The sequence below is a fragment of the Varanus komodoensis genome, unplaced genomic scaffold (genome assembly GCF_004798865.1).
Source record: "Varanus komodoensis strain SLA01 unplaced genomic scaffold, ASM479886v1 scaffold5, whole genome shotgun sequence".
In the NCBI taxonomy this organism is placed as follows: Eukaryota; Metazoa; Chordata; class Lepidosauria; order Squamata; family Varanidae; genus Varanus; species Varanus komodoensis.
This window is the reverse complement of record NW_025336087.1, coordinates 21,705,909-21,728,495: the sequence shown is the minus strand read 5'-3', so window position 1 is coordinate 21,728,495 and position 22,587 is coordinate 21,705,909. Positions and strand designations below refer to the sequence as shown.

The window sequence follows — 22,587 nt, the reverse complement described above, 5'->3', positions numbered from 1 at the left end:
TGGCTCAGTCATCAATTCAAAGGGAGACTGCAACCAAGATATTCAAAGACGACTGGGACATGGAATGGCAGCAGTGAAGGTATTAGAAAAGATTTAGTGTAAGGACAGTTTTCTGCAGTTCAAGGTTAAGATGACCCAAACTATTTCATTCCCAGTCACAATGTATGGGTATGAAAGCTGGGCACTAACAAGAAAAAAAAGGCATTCAAAACATGGTGTTGGAGGAGAGCTTTGCAAATACTCTGGACTAACAGACAAAACAGATCAAGCAAGAGCTTTCCCTAGAAGCAAAAATGACAAAACTGAGGTTGTCATACTTTGAACACACCATGAGGAGGCAAGATTCACTGGAAAAGACAAATCATGTTAGGGAAATTTGAGGGCAGAAGTTGAAAGGAAAGCCCAAATATGAGATGGTTTAAATCCATAAAGAAAGCCACAGCCTTGAACTTGGAAGAGCAGAATGGAATTGCTGTGAACAGAACATTTTGGTGGACTTTTGTTCATAAGGTTCTCACAGCTTGAAAATGAATTGATGGCACATAAAAACAATGCTTCAATTGGACAATTGTGATGATACACATTTGTAATGGGGAAAAAACCCTAAACTTTGCCCAATAATCCAGAGGAAAATTGCAGTAACACACCAAATTGTACTAGTGTTAAAAAAAAAAAAGAGCACTGACCCTGACCTAGTGGCAGTGAGCTACTTCCCATTCAGAGTTGGAAAATCCACAGTGAGATTTATAGAAACTATGTGATCTTTATCTGGTAGATATAAAGGTAGGCAACAAGAAAATAAAAATCCCAGACTTCCATGACATTGGAAACCTTTGTGCATAAATTTATCCCATATAAAAATCCTCATTCTTGAGGGGAGCGTACTGGAGTTTCTTACCAAAATCTACAGTGTAGTTTTGTAGGTAGGTGGATGAAAAGGGCAAGTTCATGTATGCTCTGTTTCTAGGAAAAGAAAAACACTTGTGACATAACTTTAGGAATTCTCCTTTGTCAGATAGGGTAGCAATGTGCAATGATCTACATTCTACTCTGTAACAGTTAACAGAATCTATGTTCCCTCTCATCCTGGCTTCTACTTTGGATGATGGTGCCTGAAAAAGGGGGGGGGGACTTCCTCAATCTCCATAGACAGGTGAGACTACCCAAAGAGAGAGCATTTGCATAAGGAAAGTCACAGTGGTGTACTCTCTATACACTTCTGGATGTTCAGAAAGACCTATAGCACCTGTTACTGTCATGCACTGCATTCTTTACAATGTCTATGAATTGAGTGGTAATTTGCTTCTGGAGTAGAACTGGAGCTGACAATGATGCCATCACTGGCTTCAGCAGCCTGCCACACACTTTCTGAATTCCATGCTTAGAAATGGCATTTTGTCATAAAGTATGAACGGTGTGTCCAGCTATAGCTGACTTCATCTGGGACCATTATCTATGGCTATGTACTGTGTATTAAAATTTTTCTCCCCACAAACAATTAAAGGAAGCACTTGCTCACTTCCTATTTATAACCTGTGCAATACTTTAGTAAACCATTTTTTGTAATTCACCCCATGTCCAACATATGTGAGGAAAGCATGTAAATTGGTAAAGAAAACAGACCTGAAGTGGGGGAAGGCATAGGGTGAAGACAGCAGTGAGGAGAGTTGGTAATGATGGCTATCCAGTGCCAGCAGAAAGGTGACAGAAAATGTAGTTTTTATGCTTACCACTCACGCTAACTTCACTACTCTACAATTTGTGGGGAAGAGGGGTGGAAGATTAGGAAGTAATAGAATGGTATGTATGGATGAAAAAAGGGCTGGTGTGGTGCTCCAACCTGGGAGAAAGAATGGATGGAACAGTAGTAAAGGGAAGCACCTCCCCAAGAGGAAGGTACATGTTAGAGCAAAAGACCAGCATGATACTGCAACCTAGAAGGAAGGCAGAGCAGTGGGGAAGAAAAATGTGAGAAATTACACCATCATAGAGTCTAATGGCTACTTGCAGCATTGATCAAATGCAGAAAGGATGTTTTATTCCTTGCACAAAACTCAAATAGGAAGTGGATGCCCTGGAGTAGAGGAATGATTTTTTTCCCCTACTGGAATAAGGCTTCTAATTAAGATGCCAGGACAACATTGCTAAGCAGAGCCAAAGAACCCCCCAACAATAGCTGACCAGTGTCAAAGAGGTCACAAAGGCTCCAAGGACATATTTCAGGAGCAGGTGAGGAGGATAAGAATGATTTGTTGACTTTGCTGTCTATTTGCTGACTTATTCTAATTTTTGGTCTTTTCTCTCAGATTAGACATTTTCCTCTAGTTGTTTTTGGAATTACCTTCCTAAGTGGATTGCACTGGGTTCTCAATGCAGTAAAATAAATAGGTTGCCTTCCCCAGTAAGAGAGGTGTGGTGTACAGTTTTACATTCATTACAGCCTTATTTATTTTTGCATGCAAAATTAACTTTATGGGGAAATCCAGATTTAAAGATTGGCAAGAAAATATTTGTTTGGCAGACTTGGATGCACAGGCTGATGTTTACTTTGGATCAGCTTGTGGGTCTTAATGCTAACTTTCTGCCATGTTCTGTTTTGCATGCTAAATATGATTTGCCAGCTGTAACTGAGTGAAAATATGTGTATTTGAAACAGCTGTAGGAATTTAGGTTTGGCCCTGCTGCCTTTACAGCCTCTGAGCCCTCTTTGTTATTGATTGAGGCTGAACAGGTATACTGAATTACAATCCATGTTTATAAATATCTGTTACAGGTAACCAAATATGAAACATGGGGTCTTAAAAATGAATGAAATGATGAATTTGTATATCCTGTTTTGTTGTCATCTATTTATTGTTTTGTTGCCATCTATTTCCAATGAAATAAATTATCTTAGGTTACATTTAATTCAGCAAAAATTGATGTTGCAAATGTATTGGACATCACACTGTCTTTTCAATAAGGGTTCATCTGAATTGGTCAATGGTTGGAGGTGAAATACAGCTAATGCTTCTTTTAGTCATATGTTCTGTTAATGCCCAATGTCTGCTTCCTTTTGGGAAGTGGTAGTAATTCAGATACATTTTGCCCTCTTTAATATTCACAGACACATACTTTTATCTATCTACCTGTCTCTTGGAATTTAATGCAAATATAAATGGATTCTCCGCACCCTTCTGAGAGCCAAAAGACTAATGTTACAACATTGGAAGGACAGATTGCCACCTGCTGCAACACAGTGGGTTGAGGACCTAATGATGGTTTCAATTTCTGAATGGGTGGTTTTTTGGTATTTGTTTATAAATGGACAAATAGATTGGTATCTGAGCTGCCTTTGTTGAAGTCTGTACATTAGTATCTATAATAATAATAATAACATATTTTCCTAAACATAAAACATAGATGGGTACATGGTATATTTGTGTTATTGTAAGAATCATTCAGATTTTATTTTAAAAGTAATACTTTATTCAGATTTTTGTTTTTATTTTGAAACTCACAAAAATGAATAAAACCAATCATTGTAGCTAGAAAAGGCAATTACATGAGTGACATTATGAAACAGTAGATTGCTCTAGCTGTGACCACCTTTAAAGAGGGAAGAAGTGATGGAATGGGTAGAGTAAAACTTAGACCATCAACAAAACCATATATGTGGGTTTTATAATTCTTTAAATGGAATGCTGGCTTTAATTGGTAAAAACAGTTTCTGTTTTCAGGAAAAGATGCCAGGAAAGTGCAGATGGAGGCATCTTTTTCAGGCAATGGACTTCAATGCTTATATACAAGATATATAATTTGCTTTCTAAAATATTGTTCTGGCTTTGGCATGCTTTGCCCAAGTTTATCATTGACAGCAGGAATCTGTGATTGTGTATTCAGCTTCCCTTTTGGGCAGTGTTGTTCCACTTGTTTATCTCATGAAATTAATTAGGATGTACTTGGTTTCAAAACTACAGGTTTCAAGCTTTGTTATGTATTATTCAGCATAGTTTTCTAGCATACTAAAAAATTAACAATTTCAATAAGGTGATAAGGTGCTTTTGCTGTAGCAGCAGCTGAAGTCTATATGGCTCTAGGAATGCCTCGAAGCTGAGGCATCTGGATGCAGATGGTTCAGAGATAGTTCTGAAATAGAGGGTGGAGTGACAGGAAGAGGATGGAAGTGCTGCTAGAGTCCTTGTACTCTTTAACACCACACATTTTTAAAAGCAAGTATTCTGCAAGCCCAATACTAACAAATATATCACATCCAACTAATAGTGAAGAATAATTCTGCAGAACATTTCATTATCATTTGTCAGACAAAAGCATATGTTCATGACTTGAATAAGATGGCTGAGCATCTCAAATTGTATGTTTGAGATTTATAAAGGTATGGGAAGCAACTACACTATAGGCAGTCCCCACTTCTAGTTGTCAAATGAGAGTTACAGAACAGTGAGTGGGATGACTAAACATATACAAATTTCAAAGTGAAAAAAATAATGTAAGATTATTAAATATCTCTGAAAATGGGAAAAAGTGTAGTCTAGGAAGGGAATGAAATAAAGGAGTAAATTGACTGATGGCATTTCAATATGTAGTAGAGAGAGAATATCATTAGCAAGATTAGGAAGAACAGACAGCAGGGTTTTTTGTTTTATCAGTTCTCTCACATTTAAACAGCACATGGTGAAGTGAGTACAAAGTTTGGACATCTCACCAGGCAGCCCTGAACAATCCTACTACCAGCCATAAGTTATCAAGATGGTCTGTTTACAAAGAACTCTTGACAGAAAAGCCACACTGGGTTCCAATATCATGCTTTGCAACTCTATGTGGGGACAGCCCACCATAGCTTAGTTTGCTGTATGAACCAGGTCACGATGAGAAATGTGAGACTGTGAGACTGCTTCTGGAAATAGGATCCTTATTGTCAAGTTTCTGTCCATCATCACTCTGTAATGTATAATATACCTCATGTACTAACATTGCCACGTTGTGCATTTCCCTACTCCTACAAGTAGCAACCATCAGTGAATTAATTGATGTAGGGAAATTTGATGCTAGGAATCCAGAAAGTTCATTCAGGTGTAACACTAAACCATGGTTAGGTGTTAAGAGTTCCAGCCAGCTTTGGGCCTGTGCATCCCCTACTTCTCCAGTCTGGTTATGAAGAGGGGTTCAAAAGCTCTTGCTTCCATTTAAAAAAACTCAAAAGTTTTTTTAACACTTCACTTGTTTCAGTTAAACATGTTTAACCATAGCTTATAGTTAGTTGAAATGGTAACCTACCGTTAATATTAAATGGAAGCTCCAGGTTTTTTGTGGCTGTGCCAGAGGGAAGGATGTGTGATCCTGACTTGCCAAGGCATATCTGGACAGTCAAAATAAGTTTTTCTGCAAATTTTCTAAGGGAAGAATTAAACATGGGGATCACCTTTTACGTGGCAGTCCTGTGTTTCAGCCCTATGTTAAAAAGTTGGTGATTCTTTAAAAAAAATTGCAACCCTCTTCTACAGTTGTGCAACTTCATTCACTGTATCCTTATTCTCAACTTGCTTCTTTTTATATTAACATGTATCTTACTTTGAAATCATCACCAAGATTGTCCTGAGTTCTCAGTGTGCTGTACTTCTTTTAGATTTGATGCTCCTTCATAAATCTCTAGGCTCCCTGCTCAAATTGGGTGACTCAGCAGCCATGCATGTACTTTTTGGGAACTACCATTGATTCTTCTCTGAACTCTGTGGGCCATTCTGCAAAATTTGTTTTTATGTTCTAATAGGCTTTCTCCCTCAATAGTAATGAAGTCTGAAGATTCCTGGCCCATGAAAGCATATACCATAATGAATTGGTCAGATTGCTACAACAAAGTCATGAAGCACTTTAAAAGACTAACATGACTAATGGCTTGGATACATACCTTGAAATTTGATTGCTCTTTTAGGAATGTTGCATTTTTATACATTCAGAGCATTTTAACTGCAGAAAATGACTGTGTCACAGACTCCAGTCCTGGCTCCATGTACCCTGTTACTATTTCTGATTGTTCCTCACCATTTTTCTCATCATTGTTACTGCTTTACTGGGAGGGAGACAGCTGATGAACACATAGGGAGTTTCATTGCTCTTCCTTCTCACCACTACTGTTGTTTGGGCCAGAGAGAGAGGAGCGAGAACACAGTTTACAATGGTGAAGAGAGAGGAAAAAAATTCTGGGACTCTTTTCACCAGTCTCTGATTGGGGTCTCTCAGCAAGGGCTCTGATATGCCTATATTTGGCTCTTACAGACTCACTTTTAACAGATTTAAATAGGAGAGCCAGTGTGGTGTAGTGGTGAAGAGCATGGGACTGGGACTCAGGCGATCTGGGTTCTAGTCCCCGCTCAGCCATGGAGCCAATTGGGCAACTTTGGGCCAGTCACAGACTCTCAGCCCAACCTACCTCACAGGGTTGTTGTTGTGAGGATAAAATGGAAGAGGAGATGTAAGCTGCCTTGAGCCCTTTGTAGGAAAAAGGCAGGATATAAATCGAAAAATAAATAAATAAATAAACAAACAAACAGATTTAATGACAAGCAACTCTGCACCCTCCTAATCCTCAATTAAATAGCTCCATGTCTTATTTTTCAATCCATGTTTTTATGCCATTTTATTCTAACAATGCATAACAAAGATATATAAGTAAAACTTGACCAGGTTTGAAGTTATTTCATATCCTGAAGTCTTTTTTATACTTTCCTCTTCCTGTTTCATTGCAAACTTTAATGTAATTTTCATTTTCTTCTTATTGCTCTTATACCCTGAATAAAATCCAAATTTTTCAATTTGGTCTATTATATGTTGTTTAGTATAAATTGCTTGAATCCAATTACTAAAACTTAAACGACAGTCTAAATTAAACCACAGTCTAAATATTGAAGAGTTTTCAATAATATGGCCAAGACACATTGTCAAAAACCTTTTCATGTCTAGAAAAATAAACACCACCACCATCACCACCTCCTCCTCTTCCTCCTCCACCACCACCAATTCAGTTACATCAATCACATAATGAACATTATCTTTCCTATGTCTTTTTGGGACAAATCTAGTCTGATCTACAGTAATCTGCTTTTCTATTCATTTTCTTAGACTTTCTGCCATTATTGAAAAAAAGATTGTAATCCACATTTAATAATGAGATAGGTCAGTAAGAATGTGGCAAGGTGGGGTTGTTGCCTTCTTTGTATATCAGTGTTGTATGGGTTTCCTACAGTGTTGAGGGTAATAATATCATTCATTACTTGTTGGAGTGGTGATATTAATTTTCCTCTGGGCATTTGTAGCATATAACAAATCCATCTGGTCCATGTGCTCTATCTTTTTTAAACCTTCTGATAGTTTGTGATAATTATGTAATAGTGAAACCATCATTTATTAATTTCCTGTGATCAGATGTAAATTTTTCAAGGCATGTTTCTTCTATATACTGCTCCATTCCATCTTCTGAAGTTTGTATTTCTCTGTATAAATTTGGAAAAAAAACTTGTGAACAAATGATTATTTCCCTTTTTATTGTCTTTTTCACCCTTTATTATAAATCTCCTCTCCATCTCTCTTTTAAGATACTACACTAAGTATCTTCCAGGTTTTTGCATATTCAAAATTTTCCTTTTAAAAATCTCACCTACTTTTGTCTTTCTTCAGTCTCTATCAGAACTACTTGATTTCTTAATCAAGAAAACTTCAATTAAGTTGAACCAAGTTCAATTAAGGTTGATGTGTCTTATACATTCTCATGGTGATCTTCTAGTATTTGATTTTTTTTAATTTGTTCTAATTTTTCTAATAACTTCAAATCTGTTTAAATATTTAGAGATAAACACAATGGGATGTAATGATACATTGTTTCAAGATAATTATAACATGATGTGGATGAAGATTCAAAAATTAAAAGTATCAGGGTTGGGAAGAGTTTCTGTTATAAAAATAAATGTCCTACCCAAATTGATTTTTTTATTTCAGATAATACCAATTTCTGTACTGGGAAAAATTCTCCAAGAGTGGCAAAGACAACTGAGTGCTTTTATTTGTAATGGTAAAAAGCCAAGCATTAGATTTAAAATTCTCAAAGATGGAAAAGAAAGAGGAGACTCACAGTACCTAATTTAAAGCTATATTATTAGCTGGTTTGGTTTGGATTTCAGAATGGATTATAAATGTTAATGATTGGTTAGTGAAGCTAGAAATAGCAGATCTAAGGAATGCACAATGAGTCAGTTAAAAAAGGCCTTGACATCAAACAATATTCATGCATTAAGTGTTGATTTAATTAAAAATTAGTATTCTATAAGAAGAATTAGCCCTCCAGTTTCTCCTTTGATATCCCCAGGTGAAGCATATGGAAATTATTCAAGGAAAAACAATGAACTTATAACTTATGGGGATGTGATTGATCAATCAGGATGACTTCAGCCTTGGCAACAACTAAAAGATGAAGGAAAAAATATAGAATGGCTCATTTATTACCACTTGGTTTCAAGATTGAAAGAGGAAATCCAATCAGGGAAAGGTACTGTAAGAGAACTCATGGACTCTGAAAAGCTGATTACACAACAAAAGGATAATTTGTTAGGAAGACTTTACAAGCAATTACTCGAATTTGACACTGAAATTCAGCAAGTTAAGAAATGTATGATAATTTGGATGCAGAACCTCTGAGAAGAAATAATGTCTTGCTAATTGGAAGCTTTATGGGAGAAAGACATTAAATTTACAGTCAGTCAACGACTATGAGAAAATTGGTATAAGTTTTTTTTGTTTTGTTAAGGTGGTATCTTGCTGAAAAGTATAGAAAAAATGGACTAGAGTTGCAATGGAAAATACTGGAAATTTTAAAAAGTAGATGGGACTTTCTACCATATGTTATTACCTATAAAGCCCTAAACAGGTTGGGACCAGGATACCTAAAGGAATGCCTTTTTCCCTATTTGCCCTCTCACCCCCTGAGATCAGGAATAGAAGCCTTTTGCCCTATTTGCCCTCTCACCCCGAGACTGGCAACAGAAGCCCTCCTCCGGGAACCCTCTGTGAAAGACATTAAGAGACAGAGTACCTGGAGGAGGGCCGTCTCTGTGGTGGTGCCCCGACTGTGGAATGCGCTCCCCAGAGAGGTCCACCTGGCGCCGTCATATGTTTTTCGGAGCCAGGTCAAGACCTTTTTATTTAATCAATATTTTTATATGTTTTAATGGGAATTGGATTTTAATATTTGTATTTTATTAATTGCAGCCAGAGTGGAATTGTCAATTTATCTATTTTATTTTGTTGTAAGCCATCCAGAGACGCAAGTAATGGACGGCATACAAATTTTATAAATAATAAATAAATAAATATGTGGTAGACTTGTGATAAAATATAAAGATTTGGGGAGTTGATCTATGCAGAAATACAAAAAATAATCCTTTAAAATAAACTTTCCTGTGAGACCTAAGAATATGCTTTTGAAAGTAATGCCACAGATTTTTTCAAAGAATATGGCAGAGTTATTTAAATATATAACAACTGCTACAAGAATTACAATTGCTTCTAAATGGCAAACAGCAGAATATCCAGCGAATGAAGATTGGAAAAATAAGTTGGCTGAGTATGCAGTGGTGGCAAAATTAACTAATTATGTAAACAGTAGATCAATGGAAGAGTTTAATGATAAATGGAAATTCTATTAGATCTAGTTTAATATACAACAAAAAAGCTCATAAAATATTGTTGGTGATTTATAATTGATTCAAAGTGATTGGGGAACTTGTTGGTTTAGAGAATGCATTTTTATTTCTTTTACATTTTTCTACCTTTCTGTACTTTCTTTTAAGAAAACACTTAAAAATTAAAAAAGACATATAAGAAAAAAAAGTACTACACTGCACTTTTTAGTTACCATACAACATTAAGCACTGTGACACAGAGTATGTGATTAATTATATATATACTAGTTTCTTACATTTTCATTAACATTCCTATCATAAGGAATGTTGCTCTAGTTATTATACCTTCCCAAAAGTAGGGTTCTGTTTTTCTCCTTGCAAGAATATTCCCAGCCACATGGAAATTATTTGAAAACAACTTCATGGCGCTGAGGGGAACTAGTAGAACTACAATCTGGTTCACTAGGGAAGATTCAAACCCGAAATTGTTCATTTTGTTTGAAAAATCATACTGTGGCCCTTGAAGCCTGCTCTCTAACAATTAGCATGCAAACAACCATGACTATTCAACATTGTCCTTCATTTCCATGAATCAATAATCTGACACTCTCATGTAAAACCATTGATTTCTCTTCCCACCCAATCGTTGGATGAAAATAATGTTTTGAAAGCTCAACTGCTTTTGGGATAGATTTTTATTGGAATAGGTGCTTATTTATGCCTGAATTCAGAGGTGTACATCAAAAGTTTCTCTGGCATCTGTTGTTACTGGCAGGTTTGTCACTTCAGGGGTCAACATAGTGCTTATTCAACCCAATCATAGAGCAGAACAGTATCAACTTAGGTCAGCTTCATCGCTTGAGATTTGCTGCAGGGCACTCTGCTAGAATTCATTTTGCATTTTTGCTATGTATCCTGGCACTCTAAACTAGAAAAAAAGTGCACTGACTGTTACACAGCACAAATATATTTCTTTTGTTTAGATGGCTCTTTGTACGGCTTGTCTAGTGTTTTGATAACTTACCACCAACAGCAAGAGCAGTATGACCAAATAAAATATTGTTATTTATAGTAATGAGAAGGAATGCAGTCAAGATCACACTGTTCCTGCCTACTTTTGGAACTCCTGGCAGAAGCCTCACCCATGTTGTATGATATTTGCATTTCTTTCAACAACAAATGGTATATATGCACTTTCCCCTTCTTTCTGCCACAAACTATATGCCATTTTGTTGCTGGCACAAACAAGTTTTGAGTCCTTTATTACCATTATGTTTGCTTTAATGGGTAATTTAAGATAAATTTAGTGAACCATAAATAGACTCTAGGGTAAAGTTATACTGGGTGTATGTTTCTAACATGCCGCTTAAGGAGAAACAAGTCTTAGATGAGTTCACTGCTCACAGTTACATTCTTATTCAGCTTAACTGTAGACAGCAATGTTCTGAAAGACTGAACTTTCTATTAATACTCTGAAGCTCCTGTGATCTGAATTATATCAGAATTATGTGCAAAGGGCAATAATGAAAGGTTATATATTCTTAGTCCTGAGTATGAAAAAATTCTCCAAGTCAAAAGAATGTGTATAAAAATGTATACAGGGTAACAGTTCATTGTTTTATTCTGGCATTTAACCAGCTGTCCAGCTTTGTCACCTACAATGGAACAGCTGTAGTTCTTTGTGGCCTCTGTGCATCACAGGCCCCTGTTGGGTCTGTTGTTGGATAGACAGAGACTCCCTAGCTAGGCATTTTTGGTAGAGTCCCTGCCCCCTTCTCCTACTGCATTCACACAACCCTCCCACCAGCCCCTTACCCATATCTCATAGAAAGAACACTTACCTTAACATCCAGTTTTGAGGCCCAGCCGACAGTCTCACAAGCACTGAAGAAAAAGAAGAGAGCCCCGCCTTTATATAGCACTGGGGGAAGTGGGTGGGGCTTCCACCAAAAATGCCTATCTAGGGAATTTCTCTTTCAGACAACAGGCCCAACACAAGCACAGAGCCCATATGTGTGAGTGCACAGAATGTTGGTTACAGGTAAGCAACCTTACTTTATTGGAGCTCTTAGACTAGAATTAGAGAAATCTACTTTTTAGCATAGCAAAGCTCCTCAAAAGTTTAGTTGTGCAGTATAATGACTAGGAACAGGAGTGGTTTGATCCAAACCCCTTTAGTTCCAATTACTAAAGAACTTTTTGTAATTTGACTCTCTGTTTCAGTGTTAAAATGATCAGCGTTTAACAAACAATAATTTAGCCATAATGAATTTCTACATTTTTCTTCATGGAAGGATTTAACTTGAGTCAATAGCCTAGAGTTCCAAGATCTTGGTTTATGCCTTTAATGTATGTGAAATCTTATGTAGGGTATAGTGTGGAAATTCTTATTTGGAATTTGAGTGTGATTTTGTTCATCTTGCGTGTGAAGCCTAAACATCATGAAATCTGAAGTCACTTCAGTGATATTTAATTCTAATAAAATATGCTAAGAAGTTTAAACCCTGAGTGGGCTTCCTAACATTTTAGGAAGCTGCTAGTCAGTTTTTTTTATAATATACAAATACAAAAAAATCATAACAAAGAAAACACAGTACACAAAATTTAAAAAACAGATATCACCCCTACTGCACCTCTCCACTGGGACCGTGGCTGCCTAGTATTTTTTTCCCTTGATTGTTCTGCTTGTTCTACTTTATTTTCCAGCTTTTATTTCCATAAACAAATCTAGATATGCACATATTGGAACTAGTCCTATTCCCAATATTTGAATTATGTCCTTCAACATAGTGTTCAAACCAATTCAGAATTCAGCTGTCTGCAACTTCTACCTCATGATTTGTTGGGATATAATGTGATATTAACTAATAGAATGACATTTTGAATCCATTCTGTAAATTGGAACTAACACTGTGACTGGAATAGACTTCTTAATCCTTAAGTGACTTTGCTGGGGTGTGTGGAGTTGGCATGCTTAATCCCTGAACTCTGACACTGCAAAATAACAAAAACAGTAACAAACAGTATGCCTGTAAAAGCAATACTCTGTGTAGAAATGTTTCAGGGAAGATCACAGAATAAAAGCAAACATATTCCTATTTTGGTGCAAACAACACAGCTACAGGCCTAGACTTAGATGACGAGGGAGAAGGACCTATGATAGTGTAAAAAGAACCTATGCTGGTGAAAGCAATATCAACCATTTACAAATACGTTCTCAGATACAAAACCTCTGAGAGCAGTGAGTTAAAGTATTCAAAATGATTGAAGAAAAAATAGACAAAATTGCTGTCAAGCTTAATGTGATTTGGAAAACAGCTAATGAAGCTGAAGAATTGGGGGTTTCAGAACAGGAGTGCTACTACTGGAATTAAAAAATCTAATGAAAGACTACAATAATAGTCATGTATTTATTGGTACTCTATTTCTATAGTGATCAATAGCCAAAGCTCTCTAGGTGAGTCACAAGCAGATATGAGTTAGTAAAATATAGCATGACATTTCAGGATATAAAATGTAAAACAGCGAAAAACAATTTCAATAATTGTTTCAATTTTGTTTGTACTGCTGCACCTGACATGGAAGAGGATTGCTAGTTGTGCCATCTCCAGTGTGATTTTCTTTCTAAGACTGGAGCAAGCATGAGAGGAAGTCCTTGAATGCTAGAGGGATAGATTCTAATCAGTTTTGTCCCATGCCTGCCATTGAGAATCCCTTCTATGTTGCCATCTTTCAACCCTCCATTACAGATGGAACTTAGAGGAAGCTTCAGATTTTCATTGGAGTAAATGGGTGTCTTCAGGTCAGTAGCAGCACTCTTTCAGTATTGCAGTCCCAAGTTACAGTCCCATGTTTTATAGGTTAAAGAAAATATAAGAACATTTAAAAAATAAATAAATGTCTCCCCCTTATTTTTTAAATTTATAAGTTACAGCTGGCACATTGAATCAATCTCAGAAGCATACAAGCACCCAATGTAAGTGGGTCAGAATTGATGTGGTCTCAGTTTCCATATTTTGCAGAGGTTGCAACCTTTGAATAGTGTTGAAGGGCAGACTCAAATAGCATGCATTATAATAATGTAATCTGGAGGTTACCAAAACATAGATTATACATCTCCAGATGAGGGCATAGCTAGGACACCAGACAAAACTGGTAGACAGCATTCCATGCCACTGAGAACCAATGAGTCTTAAATAGCAAAGATGGCTCCCGAAGCAACCACATCCCCAGCAACCAAGCCGCTCCTTCAAGGGGAATGCAACCCCATCCAGAACAGGTTGATAATCTTCCTTCTGGTCTTCTGGGAAGAACCTCTCAGGCTTGTTGGGACTCAGCAAGGCACTGATTTACCACATGCGATGATAAAAAGGAGGTCACCAAAACTCTAGATGACCCTACTTAGTGGTTTCATGTAAATATTGAATAGCATCAGGAACCAAACTGATGCTTGAAGAATCCCATGTTGTTTTTGGGAAATGATAGCTGCAGACTCAATATTTCTTTCAAGGAATAGCAGAACTGATGGAAGAGTAAGGTGTAGCCTGAATTTATTTATTTATTTAATTAGATGCCAGAAGTAATATCTGATCTCAAAACATCCTGAAAATATAAAGAGAAGGTATCTCAGACAATTACCTGCTGAACAGCAATGAAGTATAGGAGCTATTGATCCCTTTGCAAACCTGAAAATGAAGGATGCTATCTTATCTCATGCTCAGACTGTTTTATTATAATCAATCAGAGTTAGCACTCTTCCCAGATAGCTTTCCAATACTGTACAAAACAGCCGCAAAAAGTCAAACATTGCTGGGATTGCCACTTTGCAATCGTAGCATGATTTGGTGATACAGCAAAAGTAATAATCACTCATTGAGAGGCAAAGGAGTCGTTGATCCATATGAATTCAAATGTCAGAGAAAAAATATGAGTGAGTGTAGAAGAGGAGGAGGAGAAAGATGAAGCTATTGCAGCTGCAGCTAAAAAGAGAATATAGATCCCATGGTCCACAAGAAAGAAGAAACAGTCCTTTTGGAAAATCAGCCACTATGCAGCTGATAAGATGTGCATAACACAGTATTCCAAAACCACAAACAAACAGAATGGCTACCTACAGCTCATCTGATTTGAACATTTTAGATTCAAAATTCAAATAGGCTTTGGTAGAGTGTGAACATCCTTAAAGAGTTGTATAGCTAGCTTTTGTTTTTAATCCCCCTCTTGGATGTGCACTTTCACATAGTGATGGGGTTTGACAGTGTCAGAGAACCCAAGAGTAATGCCGCCAGTGACCAGACTATCTAACTTGGCTGGTCTCCTAGCAGGGTCACCCAAGGTGGAGTGGTCATTCCAGAGACACCAGACTGAGATACATCCAGCCTTTCCAGGATTAATGGTCACATCAGCAGAAGCAGAACTGTCTGATTATGATGGTGGTGGAGAAACATCTGAAGGACAGCTGACTGGCAGTGGTAGTTGAACACAACATTGGCAGAAGATCTTTCACAGACAATGGCAGTGATGCTCAAACTAATTCTGGTTAGTACTGTGCAGAAGAAAGCAGTGGTAAACCCGTTCTCAATATTTCTTACCTTGAAAACCTTTTCATGAAACAATGCAAAATGAAATAAGAAATATTACCAGGAGATGAAACTGCCAGTTTGGAAGGCACTCAGCTGGCTACTGGGAAGCAATAAAGAACAGATACAAATGCAAAGAACAAGTCTGATGTTAATGACACAACTAGATCAAGGCCAAAAGGAAGCATAGTGCTTGAAATGCATGGGGGTGAAAAAAAATTCAGTGCAGCACAGCATATGCAGTTGGAATTTGAGCCGCATGAATCAAGGCAAACTGGAAACTAAAGCAAGAAATGGAATGGCTAACATTGCAGTACTTGATGTGAATAAACTGAAGTGGACTAGAATGGGCCATTTCCAATCAGACAGACAGAATGCTTTAATGCAGAAATGACAAGCTCAGAAGAAATGGAGTGGCTCTGATACTGAGGATCAGAGCCACTGATACAGGCTGTAAGGGGCTACAAAGCAAAGCCTGACCAAATTGTCTCAATCAGAATTTATGGAAAACCAATCAGCACACCTATGATTCAAGGGTACACTCCAACAACAGATGCTGAAGAAGAAGAAGAAAGGAAAAATATGCACGTCTTCAAGAGGAAATGGTTAGCACACCAAAACAAGACATGCTGCTAATCCTAGATTAATACAATGCAGAGTATAAAGCAGAATCAAATGTTTTAAGAAAATTTGGCCTGGGGGTAAGAAATGAAGCAGATCTACTCATAGAAATTTGTCAAACTAACTATCTGTTCATCACAAATACATACTTCAAGCTACTGATGAGACAACTACATAAATGGACATCACTAGATGTCCAATACAGAAATCAAATAGATTATGTAATGGGAAGCAGATGTATTCCTGCTGCTGGGAGCAGACTCTGGTTGTGACTATGAACTCTTAACTTCAAAAATCAGAGATAAGCTAAAAAGAAAAAACACTAACAGTAACATAGTGCCAAAATACAAGTTAAATAACATCCCTGAGGAATTTGAAGCCCACAGGTTTGCATTTCACAACTGATCATACTCAGGATGTGAAATGAATAAAGAAATGAGCTTAACTCATTAGAAATTAGTCAGATGGCAAATTATTTCTAATATGCCAATAAGTTATTTTATGAATTTGTAAATAGAATTATGGAAGTATTAGCTAATAAACTGAGATGGAAAACAACAAGAAATAATATAACCTCAGTGAAGGACCATCAAGGAAAAAGAAATTTTGAGTTAAAAAAAATTAAACATTTGCATCTTTTTATGCAGATGTATCCATGTCATGCACAAGAAATAAATGCAAAACAAAAAAAATGAAGCAAATAGAAAAAAAGATGTTTGTCATAGGCTACACTGAAACCAGCATATTACAGAAGTAAACAAAGGTAATAGAAGGAGTGATCCCATGGACCTAAAATATTTCAAGTTCCCACATCCAAGGTTGGAGACAATGCTCTGTCTCTTCTCCTTATTGCAGCCAGCATGGAAAGAACCTAGCTGAATGTTCTCTGGGGTCAGGAAAGTGATCTTGGAGACAAGAAAAGGTGGCATTCTGATGGACAGGGAGGGAAGAAAACTGGAAATTCCAGTGTTGTGTTGAGTCTTCTCTCCCTTCTTCCAAGCAGATCAGGGCAAGGATTTTTAACTAAAGTTTTTATTGTGTTAAATATAAGTATCTAAGCTGGCTTTGTGATACAAAAGGAGGATATTGGAGCAGTCAATAAGAAAGGAAACCAGCAACACTAGAATACTGACCATTGGGGAAATGGGGCTTAATGATGTGGAGATGGGTTTAAACTGATTGCCTCTTTTCCCCTTCAAACCTTCAAGGTGGATCCAGCTGTTTATGGGACAATTTCCACATTTTATTTTTGAAAATGAACTATCCTAAATGCTGTGCAAACATTTTATATGAGGAAGTTCAAAAAGGTGGCTGATACGGACCAGAAGAAAGTATATATCATTTCAATGTAAATATTCAAAATCAGAAATAAATAATTCCTTCTTAAAGAGTGTGATGATTCACACAAGAATGAAGTGAGCATTAGATTTCTTCTTCTTCTATGATTTTCATTTTTTGTCATTTACTTTTTATATTAGAGAATAATTTAAGCAGTTGGCCAAATAGAAGGGATGGTGTTTACAGTCCTGTTGACCTATATAAGAGGTTACAACCAAAAACTGAAACACAGATAACAATTATCAGAGGATATACAATAGTTTCAGGTACACTACATTCCTCATTTCCCATCCCCCCTGACTAAAAACACACAAGTTGTACGCCTGGTAAATAGATTGGAAAGTTTCCTGACTTGAACAAAATCTGAAACAAAGGGCTTTCTTGCAAAATATTTAAGAAGTTAAATGTCCTCATTATTGGCAAGGCAGAGGAAGCAAAAATGTTGTGATGAAGAGATCTGGATTGCACATCAGTACAGAGCAACAGGTATCACTATGTTTTATGGTCCCCATGGCATCCATGAGAAAGAAAATGCATTGAAGATAAAGCACAGATGGTACAGTGCCTTTCAGAATTATTCATCCCCTTTGACTTTTCCACATTTTGTTGTTTTACAACTGGAACTGAATTAACTGGCATTGTTACTACTTGATGCACACAAGATACTCAACGCTGTGAAAGTGCAAAATATTTTTATTGTGGTACAAAAGTTACAATCTGGCTTTTGTTAGTTGCATAAGTATCCACCCTTTTTGCTGTAACCTTCCTAAATAAGGTCTGGTGCAACAGACCACTTGCAAAAGTAAGTAGTTGAGTGGAGTCTACTTGTGTACAATTCTAATGCCATATGAACTTAGACTAAATCCACCTTTTTGTGAAAGGACCCAGAATTTGTTGGAGGGCATATCAAAACAAATGGCATTATGGGGACTGAAGAACTATCTGGAATAACATTGGGCAGAAACACCAATCAGAGTTGGGCTATTTAAAAAAATCACACTGTGAATATCTCCCAGAGCACTGTTAAATCCATTATTACAAAATGGAAAGAATATGACTGAACTGAAACTCTGCCTAGAGGAAGCCATCCACCAAAACTTAGTCATGGGGTAAAGGGGGCATTAATTAGAAAAGCAACCAATGATAACTCTTAGAGAGATTGAGTGATTACCAACTGAGAAGGGAGACCTTGTATGTGGGGACAGCCATCATCCAGACACTCTGCAGAATGAAACTTTATGGATGAGTGGCGAGGAAAAAGTCATTGCAGAAACAAAATTATTTGGTGTTTGCACCGAGGCATGTAGGAGACTACAGAAATGTGGACAAAGGTTCTCTGATCTGATGAGAAAAAAAACTGAGCTACTTGGCATTGCTGCAAAATGCTATGTGTGGGACAGAGTCAAAAGTGTTCATTGCCTGGGAAAGCCATCCTCACAATGAAACATGGTGGTAGCTAGAATCTTGTATATACCAAATGGTAACAGTGCAAATTAAACCCATTTCAGTTCCTGACTGTAACACAATAAAATGTGGAAGAGTCAAAAGGGTGGTGATTTTTTCTGCAAGGCACTGTGTAAAACTGAACTGTTTTAATTGGATGGTATATCCTAGTTGTTTGAGGTGTAGCACCTGCCTACCTGTTTATGTGGTAGAATGGCTCACAGTTGCAAAGGCTTTGGCTTCATAAACAAGGTATAACAAAAACCAGTGCTACTATCTCTTTCTGCAAACTTTCTGCTAATATTGAGGAGAATACTTGTGTGATGTAGTATGATATGGAATGATAACTTTATCAGAAAATCTTGCTTGTACCAAAATATATCCTGAGTGATCACAAAGACTGTATTGACTCATATGTACTGTATTTGAATCTATTACTGTTCATTCTTATATTGAAAAAAATCAATAAAAAATAAAGACGTCAAGCAGAACCCAAAACTTTTGCTCAGCTTTATCTTGTGTTCTACTTAGAAAATGCGAAGTCAGTGTGTTTCCCTACTGAGTGAAGGAAGACAAGGAACATTTCTTTTTCTGTCTAGGCCACCTTTGACCTGTCCTGTCTCTGTGAATAAAAATCTGTCAGTGTGGCATATGAACTGGACCTGCAGTGACAAAAGGGCTTAGGAGGCCTGCTTATTGAAAAATGTTTGCAAGGATTTCTCTGCAAATTTAGCTATTCTTGTATCTCTGAATATATATTATATATGATATAGTCTTTATCGTAAGTTTTAGGGTACAATAGCAGGCAGTGCAATTCCAGACCATCATGCTACATGTTTGCACAAAAATATTTATTGGGGCAGTATGGCATTCCCATTGCATTTTTTAAAATCTAATTGTATGGAGCAAATACACATGTATTTCAAAAGACTGATTATGTAATTCTTTTATTAAAACTTGTATAAATGCAGGAACAGTTCATGTGACACAAATGTCTTCTCTTGCAGATCATCACTAAATATGTTTATGAACTACTGGAAGAAGAATGCCATTTGAAAAAAGTATATGTCCCAGTAAGTTAAAAATCTTGAATGTTTTCAGAACACTTTAAGTAGAAATCCCTATTACTAAATTACTGTTTCTGTATTAAGGTTTTTCTTTGTGTTGATCTATAAAAGGTTGCATATGTGCTTTAGATAATTTGGATATATTCTGTTATGAACTGTTATAATGGATGAGCTGAAGAAATCTAAGTGTATTTGTTTTTCTAACAAACATATTTTAATTTCTGTTTAGTTATGATGCTTACTTGATCACCACAGGTGAGTTAGTAGGTCAGTCTGACCTACCTCACAGGATTGTTGTGAGGATAGAATTATATGACAAAGAAGGGTAGGGTACAAGTATGTAATAAGTAAATTTAAAGCAAATCCAGAGAGAGTGGCTTGCTGGTGCAAGAGTCAGATTGTGAGGAAATTTTACCATATTTATTGGTTTGAACTGGAGTGTATAGATAAATGTATGAGATTCAGAGTTTCTACTAGCCTTTCACATTTTGAGATATGAGTGAGGAGTATAAAAATCTTATAATTTGTGCACCCATTTCTATGCATGTATATTTATTATTAATAACTTTTGTTTATTAAAAGTCATCAAGTTAGTGGATACCTGTATAGGATACCTATATAATACATGACTTCTGACGTAAGTTCTCAAGTATATATTCCCAGTATATGTAATGGGTTGAAAATGTGAAATGTTTAAGCTAGCTGGCTATCAGTCCTACATATATGTCTCCAGGTTAATCTATGGATATATTGACATTGGAGTGGGAAGACTGCAGGGTTGTAGGATCTGTTTTGTTCTTTCTTTTAACTAGATTTATCAACCTCGGTTTCATGCAAAAGACATATATTTCAGATTAAAATATTCAGAGTCCAACAACTTATTTTGAGTAACGAAAGGTGACAAGAACTTACAGCCCTTCCACACAAGAATCTGTTCCTGGTTATCTTAAACTTTCCTCATTTTAGTAGTATAATTTAAAGTGAAGTGGGGAAGGACAATGCTTCAGTACTAGATCAGATGTTTTCCATGTAGAGAGGCCAAGGTTCAGTCCCTGTGATCTCCAAACATGACCAGAAAACTCTTGCCTGAATCCCTGGTGGTTGCCAATACTGCTATATGGAAGAATAATCTGACTTGGTATAAGGAAGCTATATCCCTGTGTCTTGCTGCTATCATTAAGCAACCAGGAGTTAAAAACTCTTGCCAGTTTAGTGCAATTGGAGGTTTCCTAGTTGATCTTCTCACCCCTGATCCACATGCAATTTTTAATGGAAAGAAAATAGGTAAATACTGTGAACAAAAAGGAATAAAGAAGCATTTTAAGAGACATTTGAGTAATTGTGCAGATCTTTTGGACCAAACAGAGTAGTTAAGTGTGCTACAAAATACAGCAAAGTTGAATCTTCAGTTCAGAAGAATTCAAGGCTCTTGAATGACTTGTTACTACTGGCTCTCTGCCACATTATCTTGCAGTCCAGCATGGAAATCCAATCCAAAATGTACCCTGCTGCATGTGTTGGGCCAAATATTTTCTGAATAGGTCAGTGGGGGCTGTGAAATTCTGAACTACACCTGACAAGGTAGCCTTGGCATGAGCGTTAAAAGCCCACCAACACCACAAACCTTGGGGTGTTCGCTCTCTCAAAAAATCCTTGGGACTCTCTCTTTCTCTCTGCCTTAGATTACTGAGGTCACCTCAGTAATGTAAGATAGGGAGAAAGTTAGGTAGCAGAGTAGACAGTACAGCAACAGTGTTCTTACCCTATCTTGGATGCCCAAGATTAGGCACAGACATACTGCCTGATGGATGGATGGGGCATCTGAACAGAAAGACTGACTCCCTATAGATCAAAGCACTTCCCTCCTTTCAAGCTTGATACTGTTCAAGAACCCTGCAGAAAGCTAATACTCCCATCTTCATCCAACAAGATTCTGATGATAGAAGCTAAGTCAGCATGTTCTTCAGCTGTCAGGTCAGAGATGGTACAACCATTCCCATTAACTGGTCTGGTATTCATGACTTTCTAGCTACAGAGGACTGCAGGCAACTCACCAGAATTATTGAGGCTGGAAAATGGCCAAAAGTACACAGCTGCCTCAGTCACCTTCCTTTCACTTGATGTCATTGAATTCCATTGTCATAACACCCAATGGACAGCACTGCAGCTCCAGTGGCCCCAGATTTGTCCAGTGCTCTATGCATTTCAAGTCTCAAGTGACTTCCTGAAAGCTCACAAAAGCTCAAATGGAATTAAAACTAGACATCACCAGCATTTTCATGCACCAGCTAGATAGCATAGCCCGTTATCCCACCCAAAGGGTTGTTTCAGTGCTGACCTCCCCACCCCTCTTTTCAGGTAAATGCAGTGGTACCTTGGCTCATGAACTTAATCTGTTCCATGACTCTGGTCGTGAGCCAGATTGGTTGTGAGCCAAGTCAAATTTTCCCATAAGGTTCAATGTAAATAAGGTTAATCCGTTCTGCAAGTATTTTTTTAATCACAGGGAAGACAGACACAATTGCAGGTGTGCTCGGGGGGGGAGACGGGCACAAGTGTGGGTGTGCTTGGGGGGGAGACAGGTGTGACTGCAGGTGCGTTGGGGGGGATGGGCGCGATCGTGGGCACACTTGTGCAGGGAAGACGGGTGCAATCGCAGCCATTTCCCCACCCCCTGAGCATGATTGCGGCCATCTCCCCCTCCTCCAAGCATGACCGCGATTGCACCCGTGCAAGGAGGATGGGCATGATCGCGCTCATCACCTAGTGCAGAGTTTGCAACCTAAGGACAATTTTTTCTGAAATTCCTGTTCGCAACCCGATTTGGTTGTGAACTGAGGCGTTCGTGAGCCGAGGTACCACTGTATC

At 37.4% G+C, this 22,587-nt stretch overlaps 1 protein-coding gene across 7 annotated transcripts in view; it reads left to right on the top strand.

The window, feature by feature from the left end:
• Window positions 1-22,587, top strand: part of FAM172A (family with sequence similarity 172 member A) — a 312,125-nt gene that overhangs the window by 27,844 nt on the left and 261,694 nt on the right. For all 7 annotated transcript variants that reach the window (XM_044446029.1, XM_044446032.1, XM_044446030.1 and 4 more), the window contains exon 5: window positions 19,660-19,725. In XM_044446029.1, the coding sequence (XP_044301964.1) occupies window positions 19,660-19,725 (66 nt within the window). The remainder of the gene's footprint in view (window positions 1-19,659; window positions 19,726-22,587) is intronic.